Here is a 13,949-nt window from a genome sequence, read left to right as displayed (position 1 = left end):
TAAAAAGAATCAGTTCTTCGCATTTTAGCAGCATTAAGCTTTAAGTATATTATTTTTTTCTGCTCCCACATCTATCAATGTATTATATTTTACAGCATCTGTAATGTCCATGGAACGTTAAGATCATACCACTATCTTTAGTGCTGCTTTTTATACCTTATACTTTCATTCTTCTTCCTTTTTATCACTGTAATTTGATTGATTATTTAACGCTTTGGAAATTCCATTAAGTGGTGGTACAAAAATGGTGGTAAAAAAAAGTCCGAGCAACACAATTATTAGGGAATGTTTGGATATGATGTGACCAGAGTTGTCAGCTATTGATTCGCTATTAATGACAAAAATCTAATATAGGATTGCCTTTGCCTAGACTGTGTCTTTATTTAGTCTTCTTTCATGAATATTCGCAGACATTGCTTGAACTTAGGCAAAAGCTACCATCTAGCGACCTACTAAGAACTTTTCTAAATGCACATATCAGATAGCTCGAGGGTGGGGACTTACTTGCTTACTTCGCTGGCTTTACAACTCAATTGTGATCCATGACCTCCCATAGATGACGTCTGAGGCTGACTCCATCACTAATTTCCCTTTGCCAATGCCAATTTTCGAAGGATAGATCCGGTTTTAGACGTTTTGACTAAGAAAGTAAGTAAGTGTAATACTGTAACTATCAACATTCTCCTTACAAGAGTTCTTAGGACAATTTTGTAACGGGACACGAATTTTGGTTCATAATTTTGTTACAAAGTGCTACTGTGGAGGCAGAAGTTCAAAAAAGGCTGATTTTCCTGTTACGTAATTCCCGTACATTCCCTTAATCTCAACGTCACAACGTTGACAGCAATACATGTCCCTTGACAACAACATGACGGCCGTTTTACGTCCATTTTTACAGCAAAAAATGAAAACTCACAGCATCATTTTACTCGGGATGTAAGCACAATAAGAAGCTGAGAATTCCCACTTCTTCATCTTCTTTCATTTTTTTAATCCCTTTCATCCCCATCACACTTTGCTTTTCTTTTAATGTTTAACGAACTTTCCACTACATAATTTTTCTTCTTTTTTTCATTCATCTCCTTATAAGCTTCATCATCAATCTTATGAGTGAGAGGTGATTGTTCAAAGTAAGTGAGTGAACGAACATAATGAAACATGTGAATATATACGTTAATGCGGGGCACATGAAAGTGTCAGAATAAAAAAAAAAAGTTTTCACTGCTTGACATTTTCATCATTGCCATTATCATTATCATTGTATTACTTATATACACTGCAGTGCAGCAAAGTGATGATGGTATGGAAAAAAACAAGAAAGAAAAATACTTTTTTGTCACTCACTCAACTGAATAAAAGCACTTTACAGCAGTGATTCCTTTTGACAACTCTTGTACTTAAAGCTTCGCTTTTGTATTTTTTTTTTCTACTTTGTAAAAATAATGGATATACATTGTATATAAATATTATAATTCTGTGATGGGGATGAATTATGATATGATATGATGGTAATCTAGAGTGAGAATTTGCAGCGCATTGTTGGAAGGTAATAGATACTTACTTGACATTCAATTATATAATCTTGTGTTTACAGACTTATCTAGATGTTCCTGGAATTTCTGCAATATGATGTATTGTTCTTTAAAAATTAGTATCTATGCTAGACAAAAGCTGTACCAAGAATTGGGTATAATACGTAGCAACGTGTCTACATTTGTGTAAGTTGCAAGGCAACCGAGCCAAATGATTCCTTTAACAGAGAGATTAAGGTATTCAAAGAGACTAAGGCAATTTAGATTCTAGCGAAAAGTTACAAAGCCCACAACTTCTAGAATAAATCCATTAATTTTTGAATTTATTAAATTTAAAGCAATGCTGATCAAATTTAGTGAATCGAAGTGGGTTGGTGGTGTAGTGGTTACGTAGTGAAACCAACAAATGCGTAGCTTACACTCACCAGCCCATCGATAATGGGTTCGAAACCTTACATTGGAAATATTCTAAATCATATTTTTGGAAGTCATAAGTACTAGAAATGTGGCTTGCAGTGAGTCAAGCCTTTAGAGTTCATACAATAATGTCGTCAAAGGAGTAGTTTGGATTCCACTATGGCATGTAGATTTAGGTTTGAGTTGGATGACTAGTGAAACTTTACTAGTAAAAGGTTAGGTCGAAGTTGAGTAAAGTTCACTAAAAATCGATTAAAATTTGCATGTAATATTTTTCTGCTTGCTCTTGTGAAGTATAACATTTCATACAAATTTAAATTGGTTTCTGTGTCAAACTCATTTTGGCCCCGACTTCTGCTTTAAATGGATATAACTCACAGTTATATATTTTGAGGTCTAAACGGCTAAAGCTGCTTTTACATACCTTTGTGTTCAAAATTAACTGTGAACTCGAACCTTACTGGATTCTTTCAACACAAAAGAGTGAGCTTCATAAACCCCAACTTGTCAAAATGCTCCCAGCTCCTGCTTGATACATTTTTAAAAAAGTACACTAAAAATTAATCGTGTTGAAAATTTTCATTTTTCTTTCTTAATTGCACTTTTATTAACCACTTCCTTTCACTCGGTCGTTTAAACATTCAAACACATTTATTCGTTGCTGCAAAGTACTACAATTACCATAGCTGGTGTTAATTATTTCTTATAATGCAATGACTCCTGTATTTTTCCGCAAAGTCTTCTTAACCGTTGAAGTAATTGAGAGATAATGAGATATTCATGCAAACGAAGGAGAAAATTGTTGATTTGAGAGCTCTTTTTACGAGATTTACAGCTTAATGAAGATGATTAAGAGAATCAATGCCTCTATGTCATGCGGTTTCAATGGTTTTATAGAAATAATGTAAGGGTAATTAGCTGTAATTAGTCTTATTGTGGTGTAAGTGATCTGAGTAAATTAAATTGTCGATTTGTGTAGCTTAATGGATATAGAAAAGAAAAATCAAATCAAGCCTTTATGCTGCAAAATTCTAGTTAAAACTAAAAAGTTTTATCACATCCCTTAATAGTCATTCCACATACTACTGTGGACAACAGAATGAGGAGAAAATTTAATTCCAATTCAAATGAATATGCTGTACTCAATGAATGTCATAGAGCCACTTGATTGCATGTATTTTCATTTCATTTATTTCAATCTTCCCATCCCAATCACTTTTGAGTACTTATGGTATTCAAGCATGTCAAGCACATCTATTGTCAGTCAATAAAATAAAAGAAAGCCAACAAAAGGTTAAAATCACATATCTCATGTCATTTCATGTAATATCTCCACGTGTCCAATATATCTTTCGAAAGCAATAAAAGAACGTAAATTGTATTGTAAGATGAGAGTAGGAAAAAGTAGGAAAAATAAAGTACTAACATGAAAACTCATTTTACGTTTATGTGAGTGATTTAATGCCTTTTAATGCTTTTCGTTTTTACCCCCCGGAAAAAAAAGCGAAAGTCAAACGATTTGTGTGGATGTTTTATATATTTTAGCCTCTGTTTTTGGCAATTTTTTTTTCCTCTCTTTTGGACAGATAATGGACATAAAAAGGCAGAAAAAGAGGAACATTATCTGTTGTAAATTGCCCTACACGATGCTCTTTGCCAGCCTTCGTGCTCGTTTACTCTCCTGTATTACTCAACGAAATATTTTTTGACCACGTTGACAGAAATATACGCAGAAATTACAAAGCACAGCAAAAGGGGGCTGTTTACATGTTACGTAACGTTGTCAAAAGATAGAGAGAGAAAGGAGGAGATGGGATACAAGATTTTGTAATGTTTTAAGCAAAATCAGCCATAGAGTTGTACTTTGAATTGGAAATTGGCTAGTTTAAGCTCAGAATAGATCTTTAGGACTATCTAAATCTATTGGACTTGGCATTAGAATCAGCAAGTAGAAGCTAACGATAGAGTCAGTTTGAAGCATCACGTCCATGGATCATAATTATCTGCAGAACCGTCTGCATCAGTTGCACTTGGAATTGGAAATCATCAAATGGAAACCAGCGATAGAGGCTATTTCAGAAGACCAATATGAAAGGTCACGGTTCACAATAAATCTGTAAGACCATCTGCATTAGTGGACAGTGGCAATTAGAATTGGAAACCAGCAAGTGGAAGCCAGCGATATCTAAAGGAGTTTAAGGATAACAATTGATCTGTAGGATCTATCTGCGTCTGTTGCACTTGACATTGGAAATTTGCAAGTGGAAACCAGCGATAGATACAGTTTCAAGTGACAAGTAGAGAAGGGCATGGAACACAATAGGTGTAGAACCATCTGCATCTGTGGCACTTGGCATTGAAAACCGGAAAAATTAAGCTAGCGATAGAGCTCATTTTAGGCGACATCTATGGGAGGTCATGAATCGCAATTGATTTGTTCGATCAGCGAATACATCAAGCATCAATCACATCATTCTTGAATATTTTGTATTGAAGAGGCAAAGGGTAAATTCTTCACGTTACGTAATAAATGAACGACCCCCGAAAAAGTAAAAATGACGACAAATGCTACTCAATAAAAAGAAAATCTCAACGACCTACATAATAATTTTTCTTTCCTTCGTATTGCCTTTAACATGGTTTGGAAGTAGCCATAGTCAGTGTGTTATATATGCCCCATCCCCATCAATTCTCTATGCCACAACCATTTCTATTGTCTTATCATGTTCAATTCTCACATCTTACTTTTTTTGTGCTTTCTTTCTTTTTTTATTGAGTGTGGACATCCATAAGAATGAATAAATGGTTGAATGGATGGATAGATAGATGGATGGTCGGTTGAATGGATAAATAGACATGGACATGAGATGAGAAAAAAAGGAGAATATAGAATGTGATAAGGAAAGAAAAATGTTGAGATATCACAAATAAATACAGGGCCAATAAGGGACTAAGAAGGATGTGAGGGATGCTTGTGTGGTAAAAGGCCAAATCAATTTTCAAAGCCTTCATCTTATTACTTTGTGTATCTTACGTAACATTTTTTTTTGTTCCTTCAATATTATATATGTAGCAACATGTCCCATTGTTTCTTATTTATTTACTCTTTGGTTTTTTTCTTATTTCTGTTGTATTTATGCCTTTCAAGACCGAACATTTTTGTTGATTTAAAATTTCCTAAAGTAAATAACTCTACAGCATAAAAAAAAATTGTTATCGTATCTATTTCGTATTTTATTCACACGAGTGGATAACCCAAAGATAAATAAAACAATTGACAAAACAAGTTTATTTTTAAGATCCAACAGAAATGACTTTTCGGTGATTAACTTTTCGATTCTCGAAATTGTTGAAATTAATTGAATGATGAACGGATAACTTGTGCGGAATGATTTACTAAAGGATGAGCATTAGCAATGTTAGCTGATGTAAGCTCGATTTTGCAGTAAATTAGAGCTTTTACGCTTTATTTGAGACTAAATTTAGTTTTAATATGACTAACTGTATGTCTAATCCTATGTACGACAAATTGCATCATTACGATACTAATCATCCTTAGAACTAGAGATTTGAGTTGTAGAGCTCATGAATTCAATGAATTATAAACATTAGCCAGATGTTTGAGACCAAATAGAACATATTGTCAATTTTTTCATACGCCATATTTTGTCATATCAAATGGCTATGATCTATGAATCAAGTCGATTAGAATGAATTTAGTTTTGAATGTCAAGTTAAATACAAGGTTACTATGGACATTAGCCATGGAACTGACAATCTGAAACACAAACAGTGCAACAAATATATTCGATACCATGATGCTCCAAGGACGCGTTAACGACAAGGCATTAGAGTATTCTGACGTGAGCACAGCCTAACAGCGAGATGCCGATGAATTTAGGATCTTCACCAAAGAGATCCTGAATGGTACATTGCGGCGGACCGCATTTTCGACATTAAAATGGATCGGCAAGCGGTAGCCAGTGATAGAGCCAGCTTCAGGAACCGACTGAGGGAGGCCATGGATCACACTTGATCTGTACGGTCAGCGAAGTAAGTAATTAAGTAAAATGGATCGGAATAAGCTTTCATGGTGTCGTCAATGTAACTTTACATCTTAACACAGTTGGCAATTGGTCGACTGCAATCGGTCGGCAATAGCTCGTCGAACATTATCTACCATCGACAATCAACGACGACATACTGTTCGACCAGTCACCATTGACTGTCGATTGTAAAAGACAAAAAGTCAAAAATCAGCCGAAGACAGTAGATTGCCAAATCTGATCATTAATATAGCGACAAACCATGCATCCTAGCAAGCTCTTTGTGCTGTTCGGAATATCCTCCTTAGAATAATATCTGCATTGCAAATAATCTTATTCCTTTGACAATCTTTGCTCCAGAAACAGCACACGCGAAGCAATAAATCTACCAAAATGTTCTACGCATGTATCCTCAGCCTCACGGAGGTGTAAAATTCACAGTAAAATGCCACATAATTTCACTGAAGTCGATAAAAATTTCCATCAATTCATCCTGCCAGATTATCTCAAAAGCATCACACACAAAAAAAAAAAAAACATTTTGCTAACAAAAGCATAAAGCACGAAACCTCATCAAGAACATTCAAGAATCAGCGTTATTTAAGTATGATTTATATAATCCCGTTAAGTACCGAAAAAAACATTTCCACATTTTATCTCATTTTCAGCATTAACCTTTCTACGCTGCTTTTATTTCCAATTCATTATTGAGGCTTCTGTGGCTTTTATCCCTAATGAAAAATAAAAGATTCTTTTTTGCGAGAGAATGTTCATATATAGGCACACATTTGAGTATGATACAACCACATCAATAAATTTAGTATAGAAAATAATTTTTCATTTTCTATGCATTTCATGTTTATGTGGTCGACAGAATGAACAAAAAAAATAGTCTTTCCTCGTACCATTTTATCAGTACGGTACAGTAAGTAAAACCTAATGAGGTTAACCCAAACGTATAGTTACTTCATATTTTCCAATTCAAGAGTTTCTGATAAAAGGAATAGAATATGTGGAGAAAAAAAAGAAGCTTTTATCAATTTTCCGGATCGGTTTCATGCTACAAACATACTCTGCACAGCACAAATTGATTGTCATGCATATGCTTTATGCTTATTGCTGTGTGCATTGTTATGCATCACATTCACATAAAATAAGCTTTCTTTCTTGCTTCTTCTTTTTTTTTTTGATCGAAACCATTTATGCATGTATGCTTATTGAGCACATTGCATATCTAGTCATGTAGAAAATTTTTTTCTTCATTTTCTGCTATTTTTTTCTAGGAGTGGAAAGTTTGGAATCTGTCCTTTATTTGAATACATTTAAAGACTTTTGAATGTTAAGCTGTGATTGCTGTTAAGGACTGAAGGATGTACAAAATCTCCTTATACACGGAGCATACGTGACATGAAATTGGTTCAAGGTTGTCGTGACTCTGGATTGACGGTCAACGCTTCGGTGAAATCCGACTCCATTTTTCATCTTTTCTTTGTCGTTTTTCTTTCAGGTATCCGAACAGACTAAAAGCATCCTCTTGAGTATGCTCAAAAAACTGAGCTTCTCACCTGAATAATTGTGATTATGACCTTCACAAAACTGAACATGCTCAATATATGATTGGGTATACTCACCAAACATACGACATGACATGTTAATTTGTATCCTAATATGATCATTCATTGAGCATATACTCGTATATTAGGGTCAAGATCACATCAAGTGAGGTGAGTATGGTCATTACTTTTGAAGAGTATGAAGTTTAAGGTCAATACTAACTAGTACTTTGACTTGTTGTTAAGAATATCTTTCCGAGCAGCACAATACCTGTCAAAATCTCCCATCACGGTATCATCAAGGAATCTTTATGTATTTCAATTATTACGACTATATTGCGCTGTCCTAGCAAATACTGTGTCCTGTTCAGGCTTGAAACCCCAAAATATCAATGAGTCCTCCCCTTTCTGATGCTAAACAGTCATCATCCGATTGTTAATCAACCCTAGATCATCATTCCCTCATTCTCCTCTTTATATCCTTTTCAATTTCATTTTCATAAAGTTCGATTGAATTTTGAGCTTCATTGAAATAAATACAGTAGTTCACAGAGTCATCTATAAAATAGAGCTGCAGTTGTAATAAAAGCAGCAGCATAAGTCCTTTATAAAATTTAACATTATTTTATGAGGAAAATAGAGCAGTGTATGAATTCTATTGATGATTTATTGTGGTTTCACTGCTGTTATTCCTGCTGCAACTGCTTGCTCGCATTCTTATGTATGCAGAAGACAATGAAAAATAAAATTTTTGCTTCATAAAAATTGATTTTCTCGATTCTCTTTTTTTTGTTCTTCCCGATGTTATTTAAACAAATTGAAATTTATTGAGTGAGGTCGTGTTGCTTGGGGAAAATAAATTGATTTAAATGTTATTTTTACCATAAAATCATTTTTTATTTTATTTCAGGAAAGTGAAGGCTGATTTTTGAATAGAATTTAAATCTGAACTTGGAGGAAAGGAAAGGTTGGTGATTTTGTCGTATTCGAGGAATTTGAATTGTCACAGATGACGTCAAAATTAGGGGAGAAATGAAAGTTCCTTCAGATATAGACAAATTTCACTTTTTAGGGAATTGGTGCTTAAAGAACAGTTAAAGAATCAGACCCACAACGATTTTTTGATAAAATCTCAAGTAACAAACTGAGGCAAATTTCATTTTTCACAGACAGATAATTTTGAAGTTTTCCGTCGAGGCGGTCACGTATCGATGACGGAGTATCTATGTCGAGTTGATCAGACTGAATTTAGTCCATCTAATATCTTGTTACAAACTTGACATCTATGACAAGTTCTACATGTCAAGTTTCAAACAATAGGTTGACCCTTAGCAATTTGTTCCGCTCAGCCATGGTGTGCCACTTGGCTATGGATATGACTATCTCGAACGGAAGATGTACGTCTTGTTAAAAGCTTGACATTTTTCATGAAATACGAAAAAAATATCGAGTTTATTACTAGACATTAGGTCGACTACTTGCTGTCTACTCCACTTGAGTTAGTGATGTCGCTCGGATATGCTGTTTGGTGATATGTATAAAGTTGAGGTCTCAAAATTCATCATCTTCTTTATGAACCAGTTATAACTTCATATCTATCCACCAATTCACACAAAAATTCAGTTTCAGGTCAGAGAAATTCGACATCAGTTAAGAATCGAGTCGACCTGCGGTCGAGTTTTCGGCCATACCTTCTTCATATGCTTTCCAAGTATATTCATATGTCGTCTTGACTTTTGAAAATTTTTCCATAACCAGCAAAGCTATTAACAAGCTCAAAATTATCATTTTTTCATTCAAAAAAATCAATTTAATAATTAAATTATCAATATCCACTTTCACAAGATCGAAGCTCCACTCATGAGCAATAAGATGATTCAATGAATGATTGAAAGTCAATTGATAACTAAATATCCATCAAACGATAAAGCTTGTATATAAATCATTTGAATTATTTTTAACAAATACACTCAAAGTCACTCAAAAGTCACCATCGATATCTCTTAATGCTTTTGCAAGAAGTGCTTCACAGTTTGTTAAATAAACAAAAAAATAAATCAAACGGAAAAATCTCAAGTGCAAAGCATCCAGCATGAAAATCAAAGAAAAATTCAATAAGCAATGGGAAGAAAAAAAAGTCAAAAGATAAAGCAACGGAAAATGGAATGTAAATAATTTCAATGTCGGGGTTGGGTAGCAACATAAAAATTTAATTAGACTTTGTAAGCGTGTGATAAGGGTCAAAAATGGCTTGCTTATTCTCTTTTCATTCCTGACTCATTCCCTAACAGTTAAAAGAGCAATAAAAGCTATCAGATCTGATTTAGATTGAATTCATTTAAGCATTTAATCCTTTAATGGAAAGGAGTGAAATTCAGTTTCTATTTCTGTTGTTGTTAAATCAATTAAATTCCATTTATATTTTCGTGAAACAAATTGAAATTAAAAGGGGATTCAAGGCGAGGGAGTAAGTACCGCAAAATATATTTGGTACATGAAAAAGTTTTTAAGAAAATTAAATCGAAGGATTTGAAAAAGTGGTTCATGTCATGCAGTGGTGCACAACCTTTTATTTTTCACGGTACACCTTTGTAGTAAGCCTCGACTGAAGTCACACAAGACATGATGTTCATGACAATTACAATAATGTTTGACCGCGGCACACAGGTTGTCCACCACTGATGTAATGGAAGGATAGAAGCATCTAAGAGCAATTTTCCCATCTTTATTACTTTAAGGAGTTAACCAACCTTAAAGTTTACTTATGTACAGTAAACAACATCCATTTATTTTTTAAAAAAATCATTATAAAATTTTACTTTAGGTATTTTTTACAGCAATCTGTGAATTCGATATTCTTCACGTGCCTAACACTGTTATGGTAACACCTTCTAGCAATAATATTTTTGGATTGACTCTACATCGAAATTGATTTATGTACAAAGAATTTTTGACGAAGCATTGACGTCATCAAATCATTTAGAAGTGAATATTTTATTTAAAAAACTTTATAGATCTTCTTTATTTCATAGAAATTGTAAAGTACTTAGGAGGATTAATAAAACTGTTAAATTATAATACACTTGATACAACCAAGTCAGTAAAAAGCCGTAAAATATTAACAGAAATTCTGAAGAAATCATTACTGTAACTTTCTAAAATATTATCAATTAACAGCAGAATAAACTTATTATGAGGCAATAGTCATTTGCACACTTAGCTGTCGTGTGGTCAAGACTTTGAATGCATTTGTAGATAGAGCTTTAAGTCGATTTCTGTACAATCTAGTTCGAAGCAAGACTTCATTAAATCTTACCCCAGTTCAAAGTCAGGCCAGCCGAGGGTCTTTTTCTTTTCTGCACCGAGTGATTTTCGAGAAGGAAGGTCATAAGGATTTGTATGTGTATTGTTCAAAAGCTAGGACTATTATTGTATTGTAGATTAGTTCTGGATTGAATGTGTTGAAAAGGATGCTTTATATCCCGAATTGGCAGAAGGTTTCGTAGGATAGAGGTTTCTTTAGACATTCTGTACGGAATTGGGCCCTCGCAATCTGCAGATAATGAAGTAAGTAATTAAGTAGATTTAGGCCTGATTGGGATAGCTTGACTCTACTAGCACATCCTAATTCAAGACTTTTGCCTTTCCAATCAAGAGTTTCTCATAATGTTTTCAAATTGTTGTTGATTTGCCACTTAACATAAAGGAATGTTGGAGAATGTCATTAAAATAAGCAGCTTAAGATTTATAATTTTAACAATCATTTCTATCTAAGAGCTTTGACCTCTTGCACAAGCTTACACTGCTACTTGTCTAACACAAGCATATTATGACCGAGCAATAAGGTCCAAATTCTCGGTTTCGAGAATTTGTCAAAATTGAGACCTGGATCCAAATTGAGGCTACAATGGAATTTTTCGAAGTCACGACAAATCTCAAAACCGAGCCCGAAAACTTTTGCTTTTACCGAGTGAAAGAAGTGACCGTCTTATGTCACCCGGAAATAAAGGCGACCGTTTAATAACTTTTTTTGTGTCGCACGGGATATACTCATATCTTTGTATGCAAATATTAAACAAAATTTGCCAAATTTATTGATATCTAACATAATTTACTCTCACAAAATGATATCCCATAAAAGTGAATAAATTATATGCTTTAGAACAGAGGTGGGCAAACTATGTGCCGCGGCACAATGGATATGGAGTATGCACAGTCCGGTTTCGATCAAAGTTTACCATCAAGGTGTACCACGAAAAATAAAAGGTTGTCCATCACTGCATTTGAAGCAAAATCACAGCTTTCAATGTCAGGATGCATGAATCTCAAATGTCGATCGGAAACAGCCATAACTTAAACTAATCGAAAGCATTTCATATGAATATATTCAAACGAAAACGAAAGTTATTGACTTTTATGTAAATTACTTTTATTTGACCATAAAAAATACAGTTAGCACAAACAGACTAGGCTTTATATAAAAACTTGTAAAAACTGTGCATCTTCTTAGTCTCATCACACATTCTGTTTGTTAAACAAGTTATTCTTGAAATGAAGATGAAATTTTATTTTATTTTTGTTGTTACATCTCAACTGTTTTTGGCTACACGTGCGATTTATGATGGAAGAAGAGTAAAAATTAGTGAGATTCCATACATTGTGCTTGTTAAAAATTCGGAAATATTCTGTTCTGGTGCGCTAATCAGTAATCGTCATATATTAACAGCTGCTCATTGTTTGAGGAAAAGTGAGACTGTAACTGTGACTATTGGAAGTGATAATTATTTTAAAAATAAAGAAGAAAATCCTTATGTAATGGTTATTAAGTCTAACAAGACATGGATGCATGAGAAATTTACATTACCATCAGCTGTGTATGATATTGGAGTCATAGAACTTCCTACAAATGTCAGCTTCTCAAAAGCAGTTCGTCACATTAAAGTCTCAACGAAGAAAAATGTTGAGAACGACATCAATGACTTGGAAGTAATTACAACAGGATTTGGATATCCTGAAAACTCAGCTGGTGCATCAAACGTTCTTCTATATGCTAGATCAAAACTAATATCACTTAAAGAATGCAAGAAATTTAAAAAATACTTTGTTGAAGATCTTAATCAGGACCACATTTGCATGTCATCAATTCGAGGTCAACCATGTGATGGAGATTCAGGATCACCTGTGATATCCACAAAAACAAGAGAATTAATAGGAATCATAAGTTATATAAAAGATACTGAAAATGGAGTGGATACAAGTGACAATGATTGTGAGGCAAATGTTCCTGCTGTGGCTACAAGAGTGTCTTCATACTTGAATTGGATTAGTGAGAAAACTGGATTAAAATTTGAGTAGATTAATGGTATATTAAGTATATATTCTTAAGAAAGATAAAGCACAGCATGATGTGTATATGACCCGAGTGGGTAAAATGACACAATAGGCATTAAGTAAAGCTGTCCACTCGGGTAAGAATCAATAAAGTAACTAAAATTTAACACATATTTGGAAAATTTTAAATAGTTGTTCAAGTTAATTAAGGCGGTAAGGCATGGACACAATGTACCGTTTCATCACCGTGTTGACAGCCTTGAGTGACAAACTTCATAATAAAGGCAGCTTTCTTTTTTACTTACTTACTTCGTTAGCCGTGCAGATCAATTGTTATCCTTGGCTTCCCTTAGTTTTCGTCTTAAGTTGTCTCTATCGCTGGCAACTGGTTGTCAATTGCCGATGTCAGTTTTCGCTTGCCTTCTAGAGACAGCTTTCATGTGGTGTTAATGTGAGAGAGTCAATCTGTATGGTCAGAGAAGTAAGTAAGTAAGTAAGTGAAACCTTTGATGCTCCGTGATATAACCGTCTTCATTAGTCCCGCTCAGGAACATAACGTTTACTTCTTTAATCAAGCTTCTTAGGTGACTATACATTTAGAGAAACTACTCCTGACGGTAAATCATATTCGTCTCCTTATAGTCTGACCTATCAATATGAATATTTCCATTTAATTTAAAATCAATACCCAATATAATCTCATTCTCCTCAATATCATATATATTTTTAATGACACATGAAATAACTGACATGTTGAAATTTAATCCAAAAATAAACAAATATCAGTCGATATGTCTCAGTTGCCACAATAAACAACGAACGAGAACGATAAAGTAAATAGCATTGAATATAAGGGATGATGTATGTGCTGACAGACGTTAACAGACATAGAATGAAAGTGCTTAAGATGTAAAGTTCATCATTCTTTCATTCTTAAAGTCACACACTTGAATGCCTTTTGTTGCCTTTCACTTACTCAATGCCGATGGCTTTATTTGAACTTCTTTACATTCTCGCCTTTTTCATCTTTGCGTCACAACAAAACAACAAAAAAAAATTGTTCTTATCAT

General features: G+C 34.0%; 1 protein-coding gene across 1 annotated transcript; it reads left to right on the top strand.

Annotated features, from left to right (window-relative positions):
* Positions 1 to 12,105: 12,105 nt before the first annotated feature.
* On the top strand, positions 12,106 to 12,903 carry LOC139096375 (chymotrypsin-like). Its single transcript, XM_070648077.1, has one exon. It carries the CDS (start codon positions 12,106 to 12,108, stop codon positions 12,901 to 12,903), a length of 798 nt encoding a protein of 265 aa, XP_070504178.1.
* Positions 12,904 to 13,949: the final 1,046 nt, after the last annotated feature.

The sequence above is a fragment of the Chironomus tepperi genome, unplaced genomic scaffold (assembly GCF_022539635.2).
Source record: "Chironomus tepperi strain 1889 unplaced genomic scaffold, CSIRO-AGI_Ctep_v1 contig_386, whole genome shotgun sequence".
Taxonomy (NCBI): domain Eukaryota; kingdom Metazoa; phylum Arthropoda; class Insecta; order Diptera; family Chironomidae; genus Chironomus; species Chironomus tepperi.
This window is presented reverse-complemented; position numbering and strand designations above follow the sequence as displayed.

What these genes read in the sequence shown, in the direction of transcription:
- LOC139096375 (XM_070648077.1), top strand. Translation starts at nt 12,106, where the DNA reads ATGAAATTTTATTTTATTTTTGTTGTTACATCTCAACTGTTTTTGGCT.